Source organism: Calidris pugnax, unplaced genomic scaffold (assembly GCF_001431845.1).
Source record: "Calidris pugnax isolate Ruff unplaced genomic scaffold, ASM143184v1 scaffold461, whole genome shotgun sequence".
NCBI classification, from domain to species: Eukaryota; Metazoa; Chordata; class Aves; order Charadriiformes; family Scolopacidae; genus Calidris; species Calidris pugnax.
In genome coordinates, this window is record NW_015091201.1 from 256,422 (window position 1) to 282,703 (window position 26,282).

Genomic DNA, 26,282 nt, shown 5'->3' on the forward strand with positions numbered 1-26,282 from the left:
GGGGGGGTCGGGCAGCGGCGCCAAGCCCGCCCGCCGCCTGCGGGCTTGCCGCCGGGCCGCCCGATCGCGGAGGCCGAGGCCGGCGAGGCGCTGCTGGAGCAGGAGCAGCGGCGGGTGGGGGGGGGGCGGGGGGAGGGGGGGGGGGCGGGGCCCGGGGGCCCCCCCGTCCCTTGAGGGCGGCGACCAGCAGCCGGTGGGCGAAGCTGTGCTGCTGCGGCTTGTCCCTCCGGGCCCGCGCCGGCACCTTCGCCTTCCTGTGCTCTTCCGGCCTGGCGGCGGCGGCGACAGCACCGTTCGCCTTGGGGCCTGCGGGGAGCGGAGAGTCGAGTCGAGTCGGGGCGGGTCGGGTCGGGTCGGGCCAGCCGCGGCGTGCCCGCAGTACTCACCGTCAGACGGGGCGGACCGGCGCCGGGCGGCCGCCAGCAGCAGGAGGAGGAGAATGAGGAGGAGGGCGAGGGCACCCGGCAACACCAACCCGCCGAGCGCCGCCACCTCCATCTTCCCGCCGCCACCTCAGCGGGGCGGCACCGGCCGCTGCTTGCGCATGCGCCCCCCGCATGGTGGGGGGGGCACACACGCGGCTCCCTCTGCGAGCTCGGCGCAGGGCGGCCCCTGGCGGCGGGGGCTGGTACCGCTCCGGGCCCGCCCTCACCCAGCCGTGCCTTCACCCGGGCATCGCTCCTCTCACCCGGGCATCGCTCCCCTCACCCTGCCGTCACCCAGCCGTCCCCTCACTTGGCCATCGCTCCCCTCACACTGCCCTCACCTGGCCACCCCTGCCCTCACCCTGCCCCTGCCTACCCCAGCCCAGCCCCAGAGCAGACCCAGGGCAGAAGAACCACACTGGAGCCCTTGTGCAGAGTCAGTCCTTTATCAGGCAGCACAGCTGAGCCCCGCTGCCCAGGGAAGACAGGGCCCCACGCTGCACCAGCCATTCTGGGGCCTGGCCATCCCTGGGGTGCAGGGCCTGCACAAGGTGTTGGTGGGCACTCATCTGGCAGCACAGAGGGACTTGGCAAGGCTGGGAGAGCTAAGAGGAGCCTCTGCCATGGCTCATCCCCGCCACTGCCCGCGTCGCCTGCTCGGGGATGCAAGCTGGGTCGTTCAGGATGGAGGTGGAAATGCTCAGCTGCCGGAGGGAGCTCAGGACGGCTGTGGGGAGATGTGGGCCATGTCAGCTCTGCCCTGTGCCTCGGGGGCTAGAAGGGGCCCAGGTTAACCCCTCCCTCCAGCCCCAGAACCACATGAGAGCTCCCTGCCATAGCCCTCAGCAGCAAGGGTGAAGGGAATCCCACTCGGTGGGGCTTTGGGGAGGGCTGAACCCTGCCCAGCCAGGAGGACATGAGCTCTCAGGTTAGGGCAGCAGCAGCCAGCTCAGCTGGAGTGTGGTGGGTGTGAAAGGAGTGTGGAAAAGCACCCAGCACACAGCTCCAGGATATCCCGCGGGTTCTTCCCTCCCATGCGGCAGAAGCGTGGTGCAGTGCCAGACCCACCACCCCCCAGGACGCCCCCGTCCTTTTTTCCCCTCTGTTTTTCTGTCAGTCTGTGCCACTGGGTCAGTCTGGCCACAGACAAGAGCAGGGCCACCTACTTGGCCGAAGCACTGGGAGGGAGCAGTGCTGGTCCAGCCAGGCAAGAGACGTCTGGGTGAGGCTCTCCATGTTGGCTGTGGAGACCATGCCGTTGAATGACTCAAAGAGGGGCCGAATGATGATACTGAACTGATGGGAGCAGAGGAGTTAAGGACCTGCCTTGCCAAGACTGTGGTCTCCCACCTGCTAGGTGTGGGCAACACCCTCCTACAGGCAGCAGGACAAACCTTCCTGCCTGGCATGGAGCAGACCTGCTGGGAGCCTTCCCCAGCACAGCACCACACTGGGCACCAGCCTGTACTGATGGAGTGATGGAGACCTGAGTGTCACCTGGGGCAGGCAATAGGAGAGCTGTGTAAGCCCCCTCGTGACTGGGGCTGCCTGAAATGGTTGATTAGACACAAGGCAAGTCTTCCAGAGCAGACCAAGGAGCCAGCTAGCTCAGCGTCCTCTGAAGTGCCCAGGAGCAGGGAATGACACCAGTGTATTCAGTGTGCTCCCCTGGTGCTCCTAACCTGCAGGAACCATGGCTAGGGACTGGTGATTTTGTGCATGTAGTTATGCACAGCAGATACCTCCACCATGAGCATGTCCTGAAGCCCATGCTGGCTTTAGCATCTCCAGTGTCCTGTGGAAGGAACTCCACAGCTCTCCCAAACTCTGCATCAGGAGTCACATCTGCCTTGCCAGGGCTGCCTGCACTGGATGACTTGTCTATCCCTCTGCCCCTCGGGGTTTTGTAGACCTCATGGTCTCTGCAGGCTTAATGGTCCCAGTGTCCCTGTTTACGGAGAAGCAGGAGAAGCAGGTCCAGCCATCTGACCACTCATTCCCTGGCCCTTGGTTCCTCCAAGGGCGTGGGAGCCTAGACGTGTGTCCCAGGCATGGGCACACCTGTGTTTCCAGAGTGTGCCACATGGCTACGAAAGCCAAGCCGTCATGTCCCCAGATGTGTGTCTAATCCCTAGTTGATGGCTGCTGTCTCAACAGCAGGACCTCTTCCCTGCATGACCTCAGCTCCACTGGTAACTTCCCTTCTCCCCAAGGACCTGCCAGTCACCCCTACCCCGTTTGCATACTTGTAGCAGAAGCTTCCTCCTAACCACAGCATCTCGGTATGTTCCCCACAGCTCCAGGATATCCCGCGGGTTCTTCCCTCCCATGCGGCAGAAGCGTGGTGCAGTGCCAGACCCACCACCCCCCAGGACGCCCCCGTCCTTTTTTCCCCTCTGTTTTTCTGTCAGTCTGTGCCACTGGGTCAGTCTGGCCACAGACAAGAGCAGGGCCACCTACTTGGCCGAAGCACTGGGAGGGAGCAGTGCTGGTCCAGCCAGGCAAGAGACGTCTGGGTGAGGCTCTCCATGTTGGCTGTGGAGACCATGCCGTTGAATGACTCAAAGAGGGGCCGAATGATGATACTGAACTGATGGGAGCAGAGGAGTTAAGGACCTGCCTTGCCAAGACTGTGGTCTCCCACCTGCTAGGTGTGGGCAACACCCTCCTACAGGCAGCAGGACAAACCTTCCTGCCTGGCATGGAGCAGACCTGCTGGGAGCCTTCCCCAGCACAGCACCACACTGGGCACCAGCCTGTACTGATGGAGTGATGGAGACCTGAGTGTCACCTGGGGCAGGCAATAGGAGAGCTGTGTAAGCCCCCTCGTGACTGGGGCTGCCTGAAATGGTTGATTAGACACAAGGCAAGTCTTCCAGAGCAGACCAAGGAGCCAGCTAGCTCAGCGTCCTCTGAAGTGCCCAGGAGCAGGGAATGACACCAGTGTATTCAGTGTGCTCCCCTGGTGCTCCTAACCTGCAGGAACCATGGCTAGGGACTGGTGATTTTGTGCATGTAGTTATGCACAGCAGATACCTCCACCATGAGCATGTCCTGAAGCCCATGCTGGCTTTAGCATCTCCAGTGTCCTGTGGAAGGAACTCCACAGCTCTCCCAAACTCTGCATCAGGAGTCACATCTGCCTTGCCAGGGCTGCCTGCACTGGATGACTTGTCTATCCCTCTGCCCCTCGGGGTTTTGTAGACCTCATGGTCTCTGCAGGCTTAATGGTCCCAGTGTCCCTGTTTACGGAGAAGCAGGAGAAGCAGGTCCAGCCATCTGACCACTCATTCCCTGGCCCTTGGTTCCTCCAAGGGCGTGGGAGCCTAGACGTGTGTCCCAGGCATGGGCACACCTGTGTTTCCAGAGTGTGCCACATGGCTACGAAAGCCAAGCCGTCATGTCCCCAGATGTGTGTCTAATCCCTAGTTGATGGCTGCTGTCTCAACAGCAGGACCTCTTCCCTGCATGACCTCAGCTCCACTGGTAACTTCCCTTCTCCCCAAGGACCTGCCAGTCACCCCTACCCCGTTTGCATACTTGTAGCAGAAGCTTCCTCCTAACCACAGCATCTCGGTATGTTCCCACCATGTGCCCTTGGCTGGGAAACATCTCCCCATGGTTCCCAGAGCCTCTGGAGCCAGAGGGTCCCCACAGATCTGGGAGGAGCAGGTTAACCAGAGGACCCAGTGTTTGATGGAGGGGTCAGAGCAAGAAGCAGGTGCTGGCTGCAAAGGATACAATCCAGAACTTCCAGTTCTGCAGTGTGGAGGAGCGGACATACTCATCGAACATGCTGCGCATCTGGTCAAAGCGCTGGCGTGTGATGGGGACCCCTGTGGCTGGCAGCTGCTCCTGGCACAGGCTGTGGGGCACAAGCAGTGCCATGGGTTTGTGTTCAGGAAGCTGGAAGTTGCAGGGGCCTCCCCATGGGGAGAGGCTCTGGCAGGACCTTGGCTCTCAGCAGGGCTGGACAGGCAGTGTGGTGCTTCCCGGGGCAGCTGTGGTGCATGGCCCCGCACTCTGGTCCCACACAGCACTGCCTCTTGACCTTCCCCCCAACCTGAAACAGGGTTTGAGGGGGGACAGAGCCAAATCCAGGTCCTGGGATGTGCTCAGGAGACCTGCTGTATCCTGCTGCCTCCCCATGGCTGCCGCTTGCCCTGCCTGGCTACCCCGATGCAGACAGTGGCTTCCTCCTGCCTCCCCGGCCATGTCCCTCTTACTTGATGGAGCTGTTCAGCTCCTCAATCTGCTCCCGCAGCCGCTGTGCCTCATCCTGCAGGGCCGCCCGCTCCTGCTGCAGCTTGCAGATGTACTCAGCTGTCTTCTGCAAGGTGGTGGCCTTGCTTACCTGTGGGGCCACAGGGGCTAGATGGTGAAGGGAGCCCCTGGGGTGGGCAGGGTCTAGGGTACCCAGCGCCTCATGCAGTGGGGCTGGCAGTGCGAGGTCCGGTGTTCCATCCTGGCACGGCTGCACCAGACAGGTCTCCGTATGCCTGGTGTGGGCTCACAGCTTCCTGCCCTGCTGGCTGGGTGCAGGGCAGGAGTCCCCTACTTGGGGGCATACCAGGGATGCAGCATCCCCAGGTGATACAACGTGACCCTGCATGCCCAGGGCTGGTCCACCCACTGGTGCTCACCTTGATGCTGGGCTGGGCACTCAACGTGCTCACCAAGCTGTGCAGCGTGTCGAAGCCCAGCTTGATGTTGAAACGTCTCTTCTGCTCAGCAGAGATGTGTGTGATACGGCGGCTCTCCATCTGTGGGCAAGCGCTGTCAGGCACCTCCTGGCACTGGGGAGAGCCCTGAGCCACCTGCCCCATTGGGGATGGGCTGGCTCAAAACTCACAGCAAGGGTTGGGGGGGGGGCAGTTTGGGGAGGGGGGCAGCAGTAAAGTGGGGTGCATATGGAGATGGTGCCCCCGGAGCAAAGGCAGCTCTTGCTCTGGCTGTACCTTGCTGCACTCAGGCCTGCCCCGATGGGACATGGGATGGTGCAGGGAGATGCCAGCGCCCAGCCCCACGACAGGTCCCGGGGAAGCATGGCCGGGCTTGGGCCAGTCGCTGCCTGGGAAAAGAAAGGGGCTGCTCTGGGGAGAGGGGCAGCAGCTGCAGCCCCTCGGGATGGGCTGATACCGGGTCCCGCACTGGGATGGGTGGAGAGGAGCAGCCTGCAATGCTCCCACCCCCGGGCAGCCAACCCACTCCACTGATGGGGTTGCTCTGGTCCAGCATCCGACTACATCTTATCACTGTGTCTTATCCAAAATCCCACTCATTTTACAACTGCTCAAAAATGGGAACATTTGGGATGTGACATTTTAAATTCCCAGCAGTTCTTAGGGTGAGAATCACCAGGAGAGAGTCCCAAGGGCAGCAAGGCTGTGGTCTGCAGCACCGAACTGAAACTGGGAATGACACCAGAGCCTTGTTTCCAGCCACCGCTCTGGTTTCTGTGGGTGAAAACAGGGTGCTTTTCACTCAAAAACCAAGCTCTGGGTTCTCAAAACCACAGTCCGACATTTTGCTCCTTTTTTTTTTTTCCTGTTTCTGCTTTTGCTCCTGGAGAAGGAGGCAGGTGAAGGGGCTGTATTCTCCCCCACGGAAAGAAATCATCTGTGCTCAGCTGAGTAAATGTAAATAGCCAGAGTTGAAGCCAAAATGAAACTTTCGCTCAAAGTGTGGACCAAGGTCCCTGCAGGGAATGCAGTGTCCTGTGGAGCTCTGGGGTGCTCCAGACTCACCGCAAGCTGACGTGGGGGACAGCCGCTCTGCCTTGGGGACCAGCAGTGGGCCTGGCTGGGTGCTCGCCTGTGGCACCGGCACCAGCACCGGCACTGTGTGGGAAGGGCTGGAGCCAGGAGCCGGCACTGTGTGGGAAGGGCTGGAGCCAGGAGCCAGCCCTGGGCTCAGCTGGTCCATTCTGGAGAGGAAGGCAGCAGGGACGTCGGGGACAGTGCTCTGCTGCTGGGAGAAGGCAGAGGGAAGTGGGAGGTTGGCATCCCACAAATGCCCAGGGACCAGACCTTCCCCTTTGGTCGGTCGGTGTGTGGGCACTGATGGCTGAACACCCGTGAGGGGACCAGGGAGGAGAATGCGCAGCCCTGTCCCCATGGGGCATCCCACCATCTGCAGGGTCAGCCCCAGCCCCACCACCCCCAGGGAGCACCACCAGGAAAGGGGCCCTGCCAGCAGGGCATTTCCCACCCCTGCCCAGTTTCTTCTTTGAGAGAGAACACTCAGGTGACTCCTGGCACCCCGGGCACTCCTTTGCCCTGTGCCTGTTCAACCCCATATTGCAATTGGTGACCCCCCCAGAATCCCATCTCCCCACCTGTCCCACCTATACCCCTGCCCCCGCAAGTAGGAGAGGGCACTTACTGATCTGGGGGAGCAACTCCTGACCTGGGGGGTAGGTGAGTGCTTACCGGGGACACTGGAGACGCGGGCATGAGTCCTGCGCCCATTGGGCGTGGGGCATCCAGGGCCGGCTTCTGCTTGTCTGCAAGAGGGCAGGGAGCAGAAGGGTGCTGCTGTGTGAGGGTGTCAGGGCTCGGGTAGCCTTTCTGGCCCCAGGGGAGAGCCAGCGCCAGCACTGGTGTTGCTGCAGCCCTTTCCCTGCCCGTCTGCCCTGGGGAAGGGTGATGCAGCCCCTGGGCAGAGGAGCCTTTGCTCTCCGCAGTGGGGACATCCCGGGGAGCCATGGTGCAGGCACAGACCCCCAGCCCCTCCCCAGCACAGCACGGGGCTGGACACAACAACTTCTGTCCCATCACATGCGTGGGCAGCACGGGCAGGCAGGACGCTGGTGACCCCTCAGCCCATCCATGGAGAGCTGTGCTGACCATGCTGGAGACATGGGGACCTTTCAGCAGTGCCCATGGCCAAGCCCTGGGGGTGCCTGGGCCCCTCCAAAGGCTGCTGGAGCTGGGGCGGCTCCCTCCAGGAATGGCTTCACCCCAGGATTTGGCTCTGCCCAGCATCCCCAGTGTCCCCCAACCTTGGGGAGAAAGCAGGTCCCCGCTCTGATCCCTCCCCATAGAATCCCCCCAGCCGCTGGCTTGTCTCTGCAGCCCCCTGTGCCCTCTGGCCCCCTCACCTGTGGTCAGCAGCTGGCTCAGGCAGGGGTCGGGCACATCCAGCCGGGGCGGTGCGGGGGGTCCCGGCAGCCTCTTTGCCTTGGTCCCGCTGGGCTTCACCTTGGGCCGCCTGCCCCCGCCCTGGGGCGGCCCCTTGGGGGGGCCAAACCTGGGGTCGCCCAGCAGGGTGGGGGGCAGGAGCTGGGGGGCGGCTGGGCCGGGATACCCCGGGGGCACCATGCCGTCGGGGTAGCCCAGCCCCAGGGTGGGGGGCGCTGAGCAAGGTGTTGGGAGGGGGGAGGCAGGATGGGCAAGGAGCGAGGGGCTGGGCGAGCCAGCACAGGAGAACTTGGGAGCGGAGGCAGGGGAGAACGGGGAGCCCAGACTTGGCAGCGGCACCCTGGGGGACGGGATGGAGGGTGTGTAGGGGAGTCCTGGCGGCTCCAGGCTGAGGCACTTGCCAGGGAGGCCATACTGCAGCAGGGACTTGTGTCGGAGCTGGGGGCTGAGGCCGCTGGGGGCTGTGGCGGGGAGGTCGGGGGCCAGAGGGGTCGGAAGGAGCTCGGGGGCCAGGAAGGTGCCGTGAAGGCCGATCTGGGAGGCACCACCAGGCTGCGGGAGACATGGGAGGGTCAGGCAGGGTGGCTGGGGCACCGGCAGCTGCAGGCCGTGGGCTGGGGTCCCGCTCACCTGAAGGAGGGTGCCGGGTAGAAGCGGAGCCTCAGAGCTGGCAGGCAGCCCCCGCACACCCATCAGGGACCCCCCGCCGTCGAACAGGGGCTCGGCCATGGGCATGAAGCAGGGCGGCTCCTGGTAGCCCAGCTGTGTCTGTGATAGTGGTGGCCTGTGGCTGGTGAAAATATCTGCAGGGCCAAGTAGAGACAGAATGACAGGCGTGAAGGGACCTTCCTGGAGAAGGATGACAGGCCCTGGGGCATGCTGGGGGGAGAAGTACCCCATCACCAGCACTGCCGGAGACTTGCCACTCTTGCCTTCACCTTGTGGGGCTGGGGCAGCTCCCAGCTCCACCAATGGATCTGGTGCCTGGGTTGTGAAACACTGGAGTGTGGGGGGAAGAGGCAGTCCACATGCCTGGGACCAGCCTTGCCACATGCATGGGGACAGGAAAACCCACACGGGGTGCCACCGAAGGGTGGGGACCCCGTCCTCATCCCCGACACTCAGCTGGGCACCAGGTGCTCCAGCGCCAGGGCTGCTCCTGGGGTGGGTGTGGCCATCCTGCTTCTCTTGAACAGGGAGCAGGGACCGCGACACCAGCAACAGCTCGGTCTCAGAGGATTGTCACAATGTCCCTGGGACAAGGGACAGTCCCCTGGGGTCGTGACAAGTGCTCGTCTCCCTGCCCCGGTGCTGCTGTGCGTGCAGCCTGTGGCTAACCACATCCCATGGCCTTCCCGAAGACGAGCCCCGTGACCTTGCCGCGACTCCCTCTCCCTTCCTCTCCCCTTCCCACAACCCTGCTCCTTCCGCAGGCCCAGACAACGCAGCACAAAGGGCTGGTCTGACACGTCAGGCAGCCACCTCACTGGTGAAACAAGCTCCCCGGACACATCAGCCTCACGCACACCTCAGCTCAGTGCTGGCACTACCGCTGCCTGTGCCAGCCCTGGCTCGGGCATCACCACCAGGAGTGTTTTCTCTGTAGAGGATGATTGTTGGATAGGGATGGAGCTGCTGGTTGCTTTCCTGTAAGATAGAGCAGGAGTGCTGGCTGGGTTTGCAGGCAGCTGCCCAACAGCCCCTGATACAGGCTGTGTGCCCAAGCAGCCGTCCTGGGACAGACACTCATATCCCCTCTGGGGAGCACCAAGCCATGCTCCCAAGCCCTCAACTGGTATGACCATTGCTGCCTCCAGGCCCTGTGCTGCTGCCAACAGAGTCCAGCACATGCTGGCTGTCCCTGCTGGGTGTGCACAGCCATGCCACAGGCACCAGCAGGGCTGATCTCCCTCCAGGCTCTTGGCACAGGCTCCAGCCCCTGGGGTGCCCTGGCTGAGACCTGCAAATGTCTGAGACCCTCCTGAATCTACACCTGAGAACCAAACAAGCCAGCAGAGAGGGATGTCATGGGGCTGAGCACAGTGATGATTCCAGCAGTGCCATGTGCTGCCAGCTGATGGTAACACCGGTGCGGGACAGGGCAGTGCCACCACTGGGCTGCCCCACTCAGCTCTCAGACTGCCCCTTCCCCCTGCCAGGGACATGGGGAATGCCTGGGAGCATGACAGACCCACCGCTGCCCCTCCATGGCCTGGCACTCGACATGGGCTGTGGTGCTGCCAGGCAGGGTCTCAGCCTCCCCAGGGCACAGCACCCAGCTCCACGCTGCCCCCAGCCCTCTGACATGCCCATGCCAGGCTGTCCCCTGCCACCAGCACCAAAATTCTGTGGCTATTTATAGTTATTTCTGGTGTCCAGCTCTGCAGATTCAATTCCTCTTGTGCCTCTCGCTGTGCTGCAGAGATAAATGGCGGATGCGGGCGAGCCAGCACAGGAGAACTTGGGAGCGGAGGCAGGGGAGAACGGGGAGCCCAGACTTGGCAGCGGCACCCTGGGGGACGGGATGGAGGGTGTGTAGGGGAGTCCTGGCGGCTCCAGGCTGAGGCACTTGCCAGGGAGGCCATACTGCAGCAGGGACTTGTGTCGGAGCTGGGGGCTGAGGCCGCTGGGGGCTGTGGCGGGGAGGTCGGGGGCCAGAGGGGTCGGAAGGAGCTCGGGGGCCAGGAAGGTGCCGTGAAGGCCGATCTGGGAGGCACCACCAGGCTGCGGGAGACATGGGAGGGTCAGGCAGGGTGGCTGGGGCACCGGCAGCTGCAGGCCGTGGGCTGGGGTCCCGCTCACCTGAAGGAGGGTGCCGGGTAGAAGCGGAGCCTCAGAGCTGGCAGGCAGCCCCCGCACACCCATCAGGGACCCCCCGCCGTCGAACAGGGGCTCGGCCATGGGCATGAAGCAGGGCGGCTCCTGGTAGCCCAGCTGTGTCTGTGATAGTGGTGGCCTGTGGCTGGTGAAAATATCTGCAGGGCCAAGTAGAGACAGAATGACAGGCGTGAAGGGACCTTCCTGGAGAAGGATGACAGGCCCTGGGGCATGCTGGGGGGAGAAGTACCCCATCACCAGCACTGCCGGAGACTTGCCACTCTTGCCTTCACCTTGTGGGGCTGGGGCAGCTCCCAGCTCCACCAATGGATCTGGTGCCTGGGTTGTGAAACACTGGAGTGTGGGGGGAAGAGGCAGTCCACATGCCTGGGACCAGCCTTGCCACATGCATGGGGACAGGAAAACCCACACGGGGTGCCACCGAAGGGTGGGGACCCCGTCCTCATCCCCGACACTCAGCTGGGCACCAGGTGCTCCAGCGCCAGGGCTGCTCCTGGGGTGGGTGTGGCCATCCTGCTTCTCTTGAACAGGGAGCAGGGACCGCGACACCAGCAACAGCTCGGTCTCAGAGGATTGTCACAATGTCCCTGGGACAAGGGACAGTCCCCTGGGGTCGTGACAAGTGCTCGTCTCCCTGCCCCGGTGCTGCTGTGCGTGCAGCCTGTGGCTAACCACATCCCATGGCCTTCCCGAAGACGAGCCCCGTGACCTTGCCGCGACTCCCTCTCCCTTCCTCTCCCCTTCCCACAACCCTGCTCCTTCCGCAGGCCCAGACAACGCAGCACAAAGGGCTGGTCTGACACGTCAGGCAGCCACCTCACTGGTGAAACAAGCTCCCCGGACACATCAGCCTCACGCACACCTCAGCTCAGTGCTGGCACTACCGCTGCCTGTGCCAGCCCTGGCTCGGGCATCACCACCAGGAGTGTTTTCTCTGTAGAGGATGATTGTTGGATAGGGATGGAGCTGCTGGTTGCTTTCCTGTAAGATAGAGCAGGAGTGCTGGCTGGGTTTGCAGGCAGCTGCCCAACAGCCCCTGATACAGGCTGTGTGCCCAAGCAGCCGTCCTGGGACAGACACTCATATCCCCTCTGGGGAGCACCAAGCCATGCTCCCAAGCCCTCAACTGGTATGACCATTGCTGCCTCCAGGCCCTGTGCTGCTGCCAACAGAGTCCAGCACATGCTGGCTGTCCCTGCTGGGTGTGCACAGCCATGCCACAGGCACCAGCAGGGCTGATCTCCCTCCAGGCTCTTGGCACAGGCTCCAGCCCCTGGGGTGCCCTGGCTGAGACCTGCAAATGTCTGAGACCCTCCTGAATCTACACCTGAGAACCAAACAAGCCAGCAGAGAGGGATGTCATGGGGCTGAGCACAGTGATGATTCCAGCAGTGCCATGTGCTGCCAGCTGATGGTAACACCGGTGCGGGACAGGGCAGTGCCACCACTGGGCTGCCCCACTCAGCTCTCAGACTGCCCCTTCCCCCTGCCAGGGACATGGGGAATGCCTGGGAGCATGACAGACCCACCGCTGCCCCTCCATGGCCTGGCACTCGACATGGGCTGTGGTGCTGCCAGGCAGGGTCTCAGCCTCCCCAGGGCACAGCACCCAGCTCCACGCTGCCCCCAGCCCTCTGACATGCCCATGCCAGGCTGTCCCCTGCCACCAGCACCAAAATTCTGTGGCTATTTATAGTTATTTCTGGTGTCCAGCTCTGCAGATTCAATTCCTCTTGTGCCTCTCGCTGTGCTGCAGAGATAAATGGCGGATGCCACCCGGCACAGCAGTGGGCAGCTCCTGGTCACCCTGCCATTCCTTTCTCCTGTTTCTTCCCCACCCCTCAGCTCTCAACGACGCTCCTATCCATTGTCACCTCACCCTGACTTGCTTCCAGGCCACGCAGTGTGGCCAGGGCATGCTGCTTCTCAAGGGAGAAGAGCCCATGAGGTTGTCACACCATGCCTTTGGCACCCTGTTCAAACCTGGGGCTGTTCTCCAAAGGGGTTGGGGCTGCAAATCCCAGTCCCAAACCAAGGACCCTCCAGCACTGGCCCTGGGCTCTGGGGGAGCCCTGCAGTGCTGTGGGGTGATGCTGCCCCACAGGAATGCCAGCCCAGCTCCCCATTGATAAGTGCAGGTCCTACCTGGAGCACGGTGCCAGCAGGGCATGGGGCTGGGCTGCTGCCTTGCTTCTGCCATCAAGACTTCTCCATCTGCCCCACACCACGCTCTGGCACCCGCTGCAGACACGAGGTGCTTCCTCATTTGGGGATTGGTTTGCATACACTGAGTGACAGGCATTGAGCTCTGCCACAGCCACCAGACACAGTGACAGCCCTGTGACCTGGCCATTGTGGTGCCCAGCCTGTGGTTCTCTGCACGAGGCTTCCTGCTCCTGAGCCACAAAAAGCTATCCCATGCCCTGCTAGAAAAGTGGCCTTGGGGACATAATTGTGTTGGCTGGCATCCGCACCCAGGGTTTTTCCCCCATCTCCTCTCCCCGCACCTCCCATGGCCCTGTGGGCACACAGCCTCGGCGCTGCCCATCGCATGGTGTGTGCACCCCTCTGCCCCTACACCTCTGCCCTGTGTGCCCACATCCCACCAGTGTGCACATGGCTTGCACGCAGCGCTTGGCTGTCGCAGCATCGTAACCTCTTGTCATCAGGGCGAGCTGCTCCGTGCAGTGTCCTGGGAAATGCCATGGCTGGGACAAAACTCCCACCCACAAGTCTCTGAGCACCCCATAGGTTGCTGCCCTGCCGCAGTGCACACAAGGCTCTCTGCAAGGCTCAGCAGCCTGCACCTGGGCAGACAACCATCCATACCTGGGATGCCCTCCCTGACCCTAACTGGGCTTTGGATCCTCCCCAGCCCCAGCAGTCCCCCCATGCAGAGCCACTGGGCATGGGCAGAGTGGGAAGGGATGCTTTTCTGCCATGTAGTGGCTTGCAGCAAGACCCATCCCATTCCCAGGCAGGACCCTGGAACAAAAGGCAGACTTTTTCCCCAGGAAAGACAACTTGGCTGTTCATTGAAATATACTGGTTCAGATGGGGACCGCTATGCCCCTTGCCATCTCCCGCTGAGCACAAGGCTGTGCTGCACTGGTGGCACAAACAGCAGCTGGGCCCACGCAAAGAGGTGCTGGGGGTGCTGCTGTGACATCGTAGTTGTGAGGTGCTGCTTGAAAGGGGTTGGTGCAGCATTCCAGCACCATGCAGGACCTCTCCAGGGAAGGGACAGTTGTCAAGTGTCAATTTGACCCATTTGGAACTGTCCCACCTCCCAGTGAATGATGCCCATATGGGGCGCCTGGGGACAGGAGGCAAAGGGCCTGTAGTGGGGACAGACCCTCTTTCTAGCAGAGCTCACCCTAATGGGACCTGTGGAGGGAATGCGCTGAGGAGAGCAGGCAACAGCCTTCCCCCCACATACGTCCCTGGGCCATCCCACCACCTGTCCCACTCCATCAGAGTGCCCAGCCTGCTCCTTGTCAGCATCTGGTCTTGCATCACCCAGCAGCTGAATGGCGCAAGCATCCTTGTTTCCTCCTCCTGAAGGAAGTGGAGACCAGCTGTGGAGCTCACAGGGTGCTCACAGATGCACAGAGGGGTCTAGAGATGCTGGTTCTGCCCGAGGCCACCAGCTGTCTCGGAGGGCTTCAGCCACACTGACTCCCACCCTGTAAAGTGTGCCCAGGCCACCAGCTCTGGCATGTTTGGGGGCAGAGCTGGTCCCCAGCACAGCATGTGCCAGTGGTGCCTTGCCTAGGCATATGAGGACACTGCACAGCATGGCTGGGAGCAGAACATGTCTCCACAGTCACTAATGGCTCAGAGCCTGCATGGCAGCATGGGTGGCAGCCCCGTGGGAGGAGGCTGCCATTGTCTGCTTCCTGGTGTCCCCCCTTGCTGCAGTTGGATACCAGTGCCAGGTTTGTCTCTGGGCCAACCTGACAGGGACAGTGACCTGTCCCCAGAGGACACAGCAGAGTGCAGGATGGGGTCCCAGCTCTGACCCAGTCCCCTGGCCTGCTCAGCTGGCTGGGGAGCAGGGTGAGGAGGGGGACACAGCAGCACAGAACCTGCTCTCTAGAGGTATCCACTTTCTTGTGCTGTTGTTCCTCTGTCTGCAGCAAAAACGAGGTGGTTTGGCACTCCTGGAAAGACCCTGTGTTTGTAGAAATGCCCTCCCACACCTCCTGGCCAGACCCTTCCTGACCTGCAATGGCTCTGCCCTGGGTGCAGGCAGGCATGCCAGACTCCTGCCCCACCGCCTGGCCACAGCACCCATGCATGCTGCTTTTTCCATGCCAGTGGATGTCTGGTGCTTTCTGGCTGACCCAGCAGCTCCTGCTGATCCCTCGCCACTGGCCAGCCCATTTTTGGCTGCCGTGGGGTGCACAGTGTGCTGGGCTGTGTGGGATATGGTACCGTATCTGGGCTGGCTCTTACCTGAGATCTCCATATCATCCAGGCTGGGCTGCAGGGGTGCCAAGTCTGGCTGTATCATGTCAGCATTCCCAACATATGCTGGAAGAGGGCAGAGCTGCAACAATGGGGCTCAGACACTGCACCCCCAAGATCCTTCCTCAGGGCTCCTCAAAACACTGCCCTCACACCTGCCTGGCTGCCGACCCTCTATGTTACCCCAGAGTCACCCCACATTGCTGCACCCTATCCCAAAGCCGTGCATGGGAAAACAGATGGGAACCCCACCCTGCAGACACCCAGGGACACCCTGTCCCCACCACTCTGCCCACCAGCACCTCTGGGACTTCATCCAGCTCCCAAGAACCCCAGGGAAAGTGTGATCCTTGGCGCAAGACCTGCTACAGGAGCTCCAGGGAAGTGAGCAGGCAGGGACAGCAAAGACTGGCCATGGAAGGCAGGACCTGCCTGTTGCTTACCCAGGGCTGGCAGCCCTGGCTAGTGGGGCTAGTGCTACATGGGGCTAGTGCCTCCACAGCAGCTCAGCCCATCCCGCCTGGGCCAGCCCAGGTTGGTCTGTAGGGAGCCTCCAGAGGAGAGGATGCTCCCACCCTACCCAAATGGAGCAGGATGGATGCCAGGGGATCCTGTCTGCCCAAAGGGTATAGGCAGTAGCTAAGCAGGGGCTAAGCCAAGAGGCAGAAAGGTACTACAAGCGTGCTGTCCACCTGGAGTCCTTCTCCACCTCCAGTGAGAGCAGTTTGGGGTTCCTACCATCCTTGGGGAGTGCCTCGTGGGTGTTGGGCGTCTGTGTCATGGTGAAGAGGGTGTCAGAGATGTCTGAGAGGAAAGTGTCCAAGTCGAAGTGCTGCCTGCCCCCTGGCTCCTCTTCCTCATCCCCAAGCAGCATGGGCACAACGTTGCAGAAGAGCTGGTTGCACCATTTCTCTGTTGGCCTCCAGACATCCTCATCCTGCATGAGATGGAGCAAAGGAACCTCTTGTAGGTAGGATCCATGCCTGGCTCCCCACCTGCTCTCCCTGGCAGTTCCCATGCTCCCTGCAGTGTTTATCGCTCACAAGCTTCACAACTTGCACATCGGTGCTTCCAGAAGGGTGAATCTGGCATCTCAAGTGCTTGGCATCCCATCCCATTGGCCTCGTCATGCCCTGGAGCTTTCATCCGCCCTTCTCCCAAGCTGCCCACTGCAAGGGTCTGCGTCGCACCCCTCTTTTTCCCCCTCCCCACATTTCCCCAGCAGACTCACCTGCTTTGGGCTGGAGAGCTCTCCCTCCCGGGTGGACTTTCGGAGCTGGAAGGAGAAGGCAGCCCGTGTCACTCCCCAGCCAGGGTGTGCACAGCATGGGGCAGAGCCAGGGACAGGGCAGAGAAGGGGAGCACTCAGGAGGGGGGTCCCTCAGGGTCTCAGTGTGGCCACATCTGTGGTTCACATCTGCCTTTACTCTAGGGGGTCTGGGCTGACCAGCCACTGCAGTGATGGGACTAGTGGTGTGTGGCGGTGAGAGGCTGCCAGCACCCTGCCCGCCCGTGGCACCCCAACCTTTATCGGTCCTGAGCAAGCGTCTGGGGAGGAGGCTGGACTGTGCTCCACCCCGTGTGGCAGGCAGCCAGGGTTTTGGTGCCAGCATGCCCCAGAGCGGGCACCTGGAGTGACAGAGAGCCACCCGGCCTGCCTGGCAGCACGTGCTGCCGGGGTGAGATGTGGCTGCCAGTGGCATGCCAGCAAATCCCAGCCCAGCTGGAGCGCTGTGGGTGAGCTGTGGATCTGCTTGACCCACCCCAATGTGTGTGCTGTTGGTGCGCTGCCAAACCCAGCCCGGGATTGTACACCGGGCAGGTTGGGCTGCCAGAGCACACCACAGCACCACGGACAGCTGGTGATGGGGTCTCCACCAAACTTCCCCCCCCGGCACCATGGGGGCAGCCAGAATCCCCCTCCCACGGTGCCAAGAGCCTGCCACATCCCATTCCTGGTCAGCTACGCCTTCATGTTGGGCATGCTGATGTCCCCTCCGATTGCTGGCACTGCCATGGGACAGGGAGCAGCATGGCACAGCCACTCACCCGCTTCTTGTAATAGATCCTCCACTTGTGATACTCCCTCATCACCACCTCGATGCGGCGTTTCCAGTAGTTGCCCTCCAGTACGACAGCCTGGGGGGGCAGGACAGGGGGTCATGACTGAGCACCGAAGCCCCAGCATCCCGCAACCAGGACTGGTTTCCTTGTGCCATGTCAGAAATATCTTTCCCATCAGATCTATGAAATACAATGAGCTTTGCCTCCTGTGTGTCCCCAGCTCCCACCTGCACCCCCCAGACCTGCTCCTGGCCCGGAGAGCTGTGAGGGACAACACCCTACCTCTGGTTTTCGGTGCTCATCAGCCTCTGACCCCTCCAGCGGGGTGATGAAGCCGCAAACAGGGTTCTTCCTCTGCTCCACATCTACACAGGGGAAAACACAACTGTCTTGACCCATGGCTCCATCCCTGGGCATCGCTGCCCCAGTGCCAGCTCTGTTCCTCCCAGCATCACCCGGCACTCAGCAGATGCAGAAGGTCTGGCTCCATACTCACACTGGATGTACCATGCTCTCCAGATAGCATTGTTGAGACGAATTTTATCCCGACAAAGCAGCCGCAGCCCCTTGAAATTCTTCCACTTTGGAGACACCAGCTTCCCACTAAAACACCAAGCAAAGTAGAGGGTGAGGGTCACCATTCCAGAGTCCTCCCAGTTCGGGATCTCCTGAGGGAGCAGCCTTGAGAGATGCTCCACACCACCAGCCTGGTGGCAAGTCTGGAGCAGGCGCAGCCATGTGGCTCTGCTGCAAGCTGATTGCCAGGCACCTATGGGAGCACCCATGGGAGCACTCTGAGCTCCTGCTCACCCTGAGAGCAGCACAGACCTAAACTGGGAACTCCACAGACACACACGAGGCTTCTTAAGTCCCTGGAATTAAAGCTCATTACATAGGGGAATTGATTCATTGAGGCTCAAACCCTGGTCCAAGGTGGGACCCTGCTGCTCCCAACCAGGCCAGCTGCATCCGAGGGACGGGAAGAGATGTCTCCCACCCAGGCAAGAACGTCTGGGGCCACGCGTTGCTGTGGCTCTTGCCTCATCGCAGCATTTGGGCAGCTACTTCTGACTGTCCTTTTAATGCCAGACAAGGCTTTGAAAAGCTGCCTTCTGCTGGGGGCAGGGGCAGCAGTGGGGCTGGGGGGTGGGCAGGCAGGGGCAGCCATCTGCATGGGTTTGGGAAGACAGGGCAGCAAACAAACCTATGCCCCTCACCCTGGCCCCAGCCCGAGCTGAGCTCCCTCCATCCCATCTCCTGGCTCCCAGAGGCAGCCGTGTTTGCTCTGCCACCCGTGCAGCGCAGGCAGCCTCATTTCACTAATCGTCTTGTTTTCTTCCAGCTGAGGGACATGAGCCCCTCACATGTACCCACTGGGGAGGTCTTGAGAGCCCTGATGTCCCAGGAGCTCTTCAGGGGAGACTGAGGTCCCTCTGCCCCAATTTGGGGTCCTTTTCACCCCTTCCTGAGAGCCCAGGGGCTGCCCTGGCTCTCCTGCCCACCACGGCACAGACTTGGGCCATGCTGACTGCATGGGGGAGCCCTTTGAGAGCAGGCTGGAGGCTGCATAGGGTCCCTCCCTATGAAGGTTGTGTCCCTCCCCAGCCAAGAGCTTGTCCCTTAAATATCTTGGGGCTCCTTTGGGTCCCACTTATCCTCGGTACGTGCAGGGAGGAGGAAAGGTAGAGGCTGGGCTGGGTGTAGAGCTGCTGTATCCCCCTGCTGCCAGCACACCCTTGGCCGCACCCCAAGATGCTATAGGGTCATGTTCCTAGGGAGGTGCTGGGGATGAGAGCAGTGCCCGGCTAATGCTTTAAGAAGCCGCACACTTGTTCGTTCTAGCTTGTGAAAACTCCACACACCCTCAAACAAAGCCTCTGGCTGGTTCTATGTTAGCCCGACTTGACACCGGCCTCCTGCAGCACAGCACAACATGGCACGGCACGGCACGGCACGGCATGGCATGGCAAGTGGGGCTTCCTCCTTCAGCGGCCGTGCTGGTGCGGCTCGGAGCCCGACTCGGGGCTTGGAGCTCCCTGCAGCCCAGCGGGCAGGCGGCTTGTTGCAGACAGGGTGCTGACCTCACCATTAGAGGCAGGACCCGAGCAGGAAGCAATGCAGGCAGCGAGAGCCCCGTGTCCTGCACAGCTCTGCTGGGACGAGGAGACAAGAGAGCACTGGCTGTGCTCCATCTCGCTGTGGGGCCCATCCAGCTCCAGAGCCTGACGCAGGGACATGTCTGGGAGCGGGTGCTCCCACCCCCAGGGGTAGGCAGGGACAGTCTCCCCAGGGAGACCCAGCCTGACCCACAGCCCTAGGGGCTGGGGAAGGACCGCTGTCCCCGCAGCTCCAGCCTGCAGACAGTTAAGGACTTGGCTGTGCACTGGCCACTCCGCTATCACCAGGATTTTGAACTTTCCCCGGCAGCACAAGGCAAACACCGCAGTGTTACAAAGCAGAGGAGCCAATGGAAGGAACAGGTTTTCTGGGCATGTGGCCAGATCCTGCCGGTCAAGGCTACACAGCCACACTCCTCACCAGTGCCGCCTGCCCCGACAGCCAGCTTGAAAGAGCAGCCGGGGCCCATGGACCGCAGGCTCGTGGCCACAGATGGGTACCTTGGTCCCACGTGAGTCTGCTGGCTGTGGCCACAGAGCTGCCGTGGGACCTGGAGGCAGAGGGGAGATGCCTTTGGGCTCTGCCACCAACTGCCTTTTTTCCCTGTTAACGATTCTTTCAGTTTTGGGGCTTATCAGGCTGATCTTTGCTCCCAGGTCTGCCTTGGATATGGCCCCACCCTTCCCTGAAATTATCTCCCCAGAGAGATGGATGCAAACCCTGCACTGAACCATGAGAAAGGTGCCCCAAATGGGCCCCACTGTCCCAAGCTGCTGGAGGAATAGGGACACATTCCATCAGCTAAGGGGTCTTTGTGGGATGGGGTGAGGTGGCACCAGTGCTCCACCTGGGACCAAACCCGGTGTGGGTCAGCACTGACTCTGTTTTGTCCAGTAGCACCTTGTTTGTGCCATGATTCATTTAGATTAAGGTGTTGTGGCACTTGCTTTCATGGCAAATTGAGTATTTTGCTCTCCATCAATAGCAGGAGGAGGGAGGAAGGAATGATCTGGCAAGATGCAGGGCTTCACAAAGAGAAACAAGCTGCAGCAAGAGGGGAACAGCTGAGTGGAGGGTCCTCTGGCAGGTCCAAACCTGCTCAGCCTTCCCAAGGGCAGTGGGAACAGGATTCCCCCAGGACATCAGAACCCTCCTTGCCCCCTGCGCTGCCAGGACACAACTCAGCCCAGGGGTGGCTGAAAGGGAACTGCCTTTCCTGGAAGCACTAAAAGCTCACATTTGATTTCTTACAAATTTTGCTACTAAAGTCATGCTTTTTTCTTGATTGTTTCCATTTTAAAATCCAGAGTCTGAGAAAGAAAGTTAAAAATCATACCACAGTTTTCCTGAAAAGTGCCCCCAGGCAAAAACTCTCCGTGTTCAAAACCAACTTCAAATCTCTGTAATGTGACTGAGCTTTTTTCTCTACTGCCTTGTGCTGATGCAAAGGCTGCCAGGCCTCCAGAGGGAGTGAGCTCTGCCCCAGCCGGTGCTGCAGCCGGCGTGGGGGCACGCGGGGTAATTCTGTTGTAACAAAGGTGTTAATAGACTGTACTGGGGATAAGATAGGGACCCGCTCTGTGTATTTACAAACGTATAGGAGTGCCTCTGCCTTTACAGCTCTGCCTCTCGGGCAGCCACTGTGCAAAGCAAGCATCAAGTGTCCCAGACGAGAAGGGAAGTTGTTTAAATCCTCTTGCAAATTAAAAGTTGTTTAAATCCTCTTCCCAGTCTGGGAAGCTGGGCAGCTGTGAACCAAGCTAGGTACATCTCCATGACCTGTTATTTTGGTGATCTCTGCAGGTATGACCCCACTGTGCATCAGCATGGGAATAGGCTCGCACCCAGCCCAGCTCCTCAGCACACTGTCTGGACGGGGTCATCCTCTCTGTCCAGATGCTTTCTGCCCCTCTGCATGAGTGTTTAAGGCACTGAGAATTAGACAATCAATTTGAGCATATGGCAAAGCTATAGCATCACTTCCACTTCTTCTAGGAAAGCCTCAGAGCTTGCTATCAGCTTGGCTGGTAGGGAATTAGCATGCAAGGGTGTACTCAAAACCTGCCTTGTTTTAAATCACAAGAGGGGCAGAGTTAATGCTTCACATCATTTACCAGTCTAATGTCCCTACCTGCTAAATCCTAAATCTCCCCTCTCGGTATTTGCAGGGGAGAAGAGGAGGTTAATGTACATGACACTCCAGGAACTGCTGTAGGAGGATTCTTCTGAAGCACAAGAGAGATGTGTGCAAGAGAAGACCACGAGTGGCTGCAGTTCGCAGTTCCCATCTGCACCCAGTGACTCCATTGAGGAGTCACACTGTGATGGGGAGAAAGACCTTGCTCAGCTGGGGAGATTGTGCTAAGGCCAAACTATGAACAGCTCCTGAGAAAGCTCAGCTCCATGTGCTCAGCTTTTTGGGGGAACATGGAGGGGGGCACGTGTTCTGCAGGGAAGTTCATCAGAAACAGCAGTCTAAGAAATGCAGCACATTGCAGGAGAAGAAAGAGTTGAAGACAATCATTAAATATTTGGCAGGAGAGCTGCTGGAAGTGTCCTGGAAAATCGGTACAAAGGGCCAGGGAATTGCTTCATCCCAGCCAGGGATCCCAGCAGCAGGAGCAGGACCTCAGCAGGGGGAATTGCCTCCCTTTGAGGGCTCTGAAGAAACAAGTTACTGCTAGAAGCAAACCTTGATGTGGAGAGTGTTTCTTTCCCAGTGGCGGGGTGATGCACAGTCCAGCCCATGGAGGTATAACACATCAGATCCTGGGGGTGATTTCTCAAGCTGAGACAGAACTGCCATAACTGCCTGTGAAGTGCTGTGGAGGAATTCTGGAGAAGGGAGAAATTACAGCTACCCAAAGGACTACTGAGTTACAGCCACTGAAAAATTGTACTGTATAGAGAAAGTTCAGTGTACTGCCTTTGAAATGGTGGGAGCCTGGGCAGCAAGGGTTGGGTGGCTGCAACAGTCACAGCTCAGCCAACAGGTGAGGAGAATTGGTAGTTCCCCTCTACTCAGTCTGGATATTGTGTCCAGATTGGTCCCCCTGATAAACAAGGGAGGTACACAAACTGAGAGATGCAGGAAGAGAATGTTAAGATGGTGAGTGATGGATTTGTTCAGGCTGAAGAACAGAAGATGGAGAGAGGATCTACTTACTGCCTTCAACTACCCAAAGAAGGCTATAGAGGAGATGGAGCCAGACACTTCTCTGACATGCACCAAGAATAGACAAGAGGCAACAGACACAAGATGGAACAAGGGAAACTCCGATTAGAGCCATGGACTGCACTCTTCCCTGTGAGGGTGGTGCAAGACTGGGACAGGGTGGACAGGTGATGGGCTCAATATCCACAGTCTGCATCCATCAGAGTGATGGCTCTGAACAGCTGGATCTGGCTTTGGAGTTAGCTCTGCCCTGCACAGGGGTTGGACTACGAACTCCAGAGGTGCCTCCCAGCTGATACATTTCTATGCTTTCTGCTTTGTGAGGGAGTTAGTCTACAACATAACTGTGGATGCCCTCCTGAAGACTGGAGAACATTTGGCCGGCCACTTCAGCTGAGGCTGTGCTACACCAAGACTTCTGAGGAACTTGGCTGAGAGGGAAGCTGTGAAATGGAAGATGATGCAGAGAAGTACCGAATCAGATAAAACTAAAAGTAGAGGTGCGACAAGTATCTTTAAACTCGATTTTCCCCCTCTGATACCTTCCTTCAACTACTGTTTACAAGTCTGTCAAAAATGTACTAGCAAAGCTGCTGTGGATTTCCAAAGGGAGAAAAGCAGAGTGGTCAGTGCTAGAGCCAGAGTCCAGTCCCGCCTGTGGAGATGCATACCCAGCACTGTATTGCAGGTCCAGATTCCCTTGAACCTGTTCTCTGATCAATGCTTGTCATCCTGTTTTTAGGGTGCTGGCAAGCTTCAGAGCATGACAGCTGAGAGCTGGAGGGGGAGAACATCTAAGGATGGAAGGAACTCCAGGAGGGAAGAACCAAGCATGAAGTTTGGAGAACATTCAATGTCAACATTTCCCTGGCCTGCAGCTACCCTGGCTCCACGGCAGACCAAGAACTGCTCCCATAAGTGCTGAGCAAGACCTAGTCCTGCATCAAGCCAGCCAGGAGACATCTCCAGTGCTCTGGACTCCAGAGTGGCCATCAGTGGTGGGACTAATGCTTTGTAGCTGATGTGTATCCTCCTCAGCGACGTTACTGTCCAATGGCAGTTACAGTTTGCCATGGTGCTGGGCTTGGGGCCATTGTCATGCTCAGTGCAGGAGGGAAACAAGGTCCTGAAAGAGCCCAGGTGGTAGAGAGAACTGGAGTGATGGAGCCTTGTCTGCAACATAATGGCCAGTCCTGGGTGGCATCCACCTGCTAAAGCACTTGCACCCTACCCCTCTCCTCTCCACCTGGGGAGAACCAGAGCTCAGAGGCACATGAAAGCTGTGGTGCATCTCAGGAGTCAAGATCTTGAGCACCCTGGGATCAAGCAGTCTGCTTCTCCAGCCCCAAGCTGCAAGGCTCAGAGTAAGGCTACTTTGGGGCTGGGAGAGCAAAAGAGAGTCAATGTCCCCTGTGTATTGCACTTAGGGGTGGCTTGCCTGATGAGGAAGCATGACTCTCAGCTGGGTCACCCCATGCTGAAGCTCATGGTGCTCCCGCAGCACCAGCACCTCAGAGGACAGCTGTGCCACACTGGCTGTGAGCAAACCATGCAATCTAGGATGTGGCGATGGGCCAAATGTACACAGCTATGTGGCAACCAGTACCCTTGGAGTGCTGTCCCAGAGTCTGACGTCACCAGGACTACTCTGGCAGCGACCACATATTCCACCGTGTTCAGCACTCAAGGACTTCAAATACCTGAGAGGTCAGCAACTGAATGAGACCCTGCATGGAACAAGGCAATGGACAACTCTTCAAGGCTGTTTTGCTGATGTTTTGTTTTCATGTGACATCAGTAGGACATCATCATTCCAGGTTTTCATCTGGACATTTTGGGAAAGCTATGCAAGCAGTTTTGCACTGATGCCAGAAAAGCAAGTTACCCTAATGCTTTTGAGAGACCTCAAAGCCTTGGCAAAAAAGGGGAGCTGCCTTCAAGAGTGTGGACCAAGGTGCTAAGAGACACGATGCAGTCTCTCCTGTTGTCACTGGGGAGCTGTGGGATGAACAGGTCCCTAGCATCCTGGGCTTGGGTGATAGGTGTGTTTGGGGGAACAGTGCAGTCACCCACTTGATTTTGCAGGAGAGAAGTGGGGAAGCTTTCAGAAGGCCCTGAACAAAGCCCAGTGAAGCCATCCAGCCCAAACTGTTGCTGCATGGCCTGGCCTCAGAGTATGTAGACTGAGTCAAGGACAGGAAGGCAGGACTCCTGCTCTGGGCTGGATTGCTTAAGGCTGAGCGTTGGCTGCCCGCAGGTTGGCTGTTGCTGCTCTACAGGGTGTGCAGGACCTAGCCATGAGGGTGCTAATGCCAGATGCAGTGACTCCAGATCTCATGGGAAGGTGGAGGAGGGTTAAGCTACATATGAAGAAAGGAGGAACTTCTCATCTGGCACCATGGCCAACAACCCAGCACCAGCTCTTTTTCCCTGAAACCTCCCAGGTTGGTGGTTTTTTAGCAGATTGCACATCACAACCCAACAGACAAGAAGATGAGGACAGTGTCAGTTGGCAATTAGCAGCAGGTTCCTGGAGGGGCAGTAGGGCTCAGACAGCCTCATACCTTAAAGGAGCTGGGGGGTCTGTGAGATGTACACCAGCAAGACGGATCTGGGACTCACCTGTACTCCAGGCTCATGCACTCAAAGAGGCGGGTGAGGGTCGGGTCGATGCTCCGGGGATCTGCTGGTTTGGGCTCAGCATGGTGGTGGCGCCGGCGGAGCAGCGAGTCACTGTGCGGGGATGACACCATGAAGTGGCCACTGTGGATGACCTGCGAGGGGTTCTGTGCCCCAGCACCGGGTCCTGCACTGCTCACAGCCGTGTCCTCGGAGTCGGAGTCAGAGTCTGAGACGTGGCATGGACCAACCGGGGGCTCCGGGAAGGGTCCCGGCAGCCCCACCTGAGCTTCGGCCATTGCCCAGTGCCTGCTGGGGTCTCCTTATCAGCCACCCCAGTGCCGTTGTCCACCTCCTGTCTGTGCCGGGCGCTGTGCTGGCACTGAGCACATGCGGCGGGGCTCCCCAGCACAGGACACCCACACCACGCCTCCTCCTTGTTGCTGCTCGCCCCACCCCGTACCTCGCTGTGGCTCCACGCTTTGGGGTTCAGCTTTCGCTTTGGCCGTGCGGCTCCACTGCTGCTATTTATAGTGGTGGTGGCTGATCCCGCCCATGGTGCACCATCAGACAGGCCACAGCACCCAGCCTCCGGCCACTGGAGCTTCACCTCCCTGCTGCCGTCCTGCTCTTGCAACACGCGACAGCCCTGGCTTTTATTTCCCTGCAACGCTGGGGAGGAGCGGCCGCGGGACGCCTGTGCCCTCCTGGCCACAGGCTGGCAGTCGGCTCTGTTTACCCGGGCTCGTCGGTGGGGAGAGGAGCGGGCGGTATTTACCTAGTGCCTCTGCTCTAATGTGTCTCCCTGCACTTCCAGGGGAACAAATACAGATTAAGGGATATAAACAGGTGAAATTATAGCAACGAGCACCCAGCTCAGCACAAAGCGCACTGAACCACCGAGCTGTGCGTCGAGCTGAGAAACAGCCCAGGTGAAAGTCTGCTCTGAGGTGTGACCCAGCAGGAGAGGGGATGCAGTGATGAGCTTGGGTGCAATGGGGTTTGCACCCAAGATGGATGGATGACCTTCACCTTCAAGGTGTGCCAAGAGGTGCAGGCAGACAGGGCTTGATATGCCAGCCACCATAACAGGGTTACAGCCTAGGCTTCTGCTGAATCAATAAGTGAAAAGGAGATTCTTCTATAAAGTAATTTTTATTCATAGTGCTACAGATGAGGCTGGGTGTGTCCAAAGAGGGACTGAGAACAGAGAAATTCCTAGGCAACAGTACCCTTGAAATTTATGCACCTGCCCTTCAGGCGCCTTGCAGGTCCCCCTTGGCTCAATGGCAAGCTCTGGTCTGGGGTTTTCCTATCCTTCATTGGTTTCTTCCTCTGTCTCCAGATGTCCACTAACCGTTCTTATCCCATCGGGATGCAGCTTCCTTATCTCCTGGTTTGCACCGGTCTCAGGGCCCTCCTTTGCATTAA

The 26,282-nt window shown here is 59.4% G+C and overlaps 2 protein-coding genes across 2 annotated transcripts in view; both read right to left on the reverse strand.

The window, feature by feature from the left end:
* TBL2 (transducin (beta)-like 2) overlaps nt 1–523 on the reverse strand; it is a 4,719-nt gene extending 4,196 nt beyond the window's left edge. The window contains exons 1-2 of the mRNA XM_014959701.1: nt 387–523; nt 170–306 (exon numbers count right to left, since the gene is read on the reverse strand). Of these exons, the coding sequence (XP_014815187.1) occupies nt 170–306; nt 387–498 (249 nt within the window). The 5' untranslated portion in view covers nt 499–523. The remainder of the gene's footprint in view (nt 1–169; nt 307–386) is intronic.
* Nucleotides 524–855: 332 nt separating this feature from the next.
* Nucleotides 856–25,325, reverse strand: MLXIPL (MLX interacting protein-like). Its single transcript, XM_014959722.1, has 17 exons — nt 24,855–25,325; nt 17,436–17,542; nt 17,222–17,304; nt 16,925–17,014; nt 16,107–16,151; nt 15,614–15,812; nt 14,864–14,941; nt 10,370–10,542; nt 7,528–8,119; nt 6,857–6,930; nt 6,173–6,392; nt 5,384–5,496; nt 5,069–5,188; nt 4,652–4,779; nt 4,167–4,290; nt 2,886–3,015; nt 856–1,152 (listed from the first exon to the last, which is right to left on the reverse strand). Exons 1-17 carry the CDS (start codon nt 25,148–25,150, stop codon nt 1,031–1,033), a joined length of 2,694 nt encoding a protein of 897 aa, XP_014815208.1. The 5' UTR covers nt 25,151–25,325; the 3' UTR covers nt 856–1,030.
* Nucleotides 25,326–26,282: the final 957 nt, after the last annotated feature.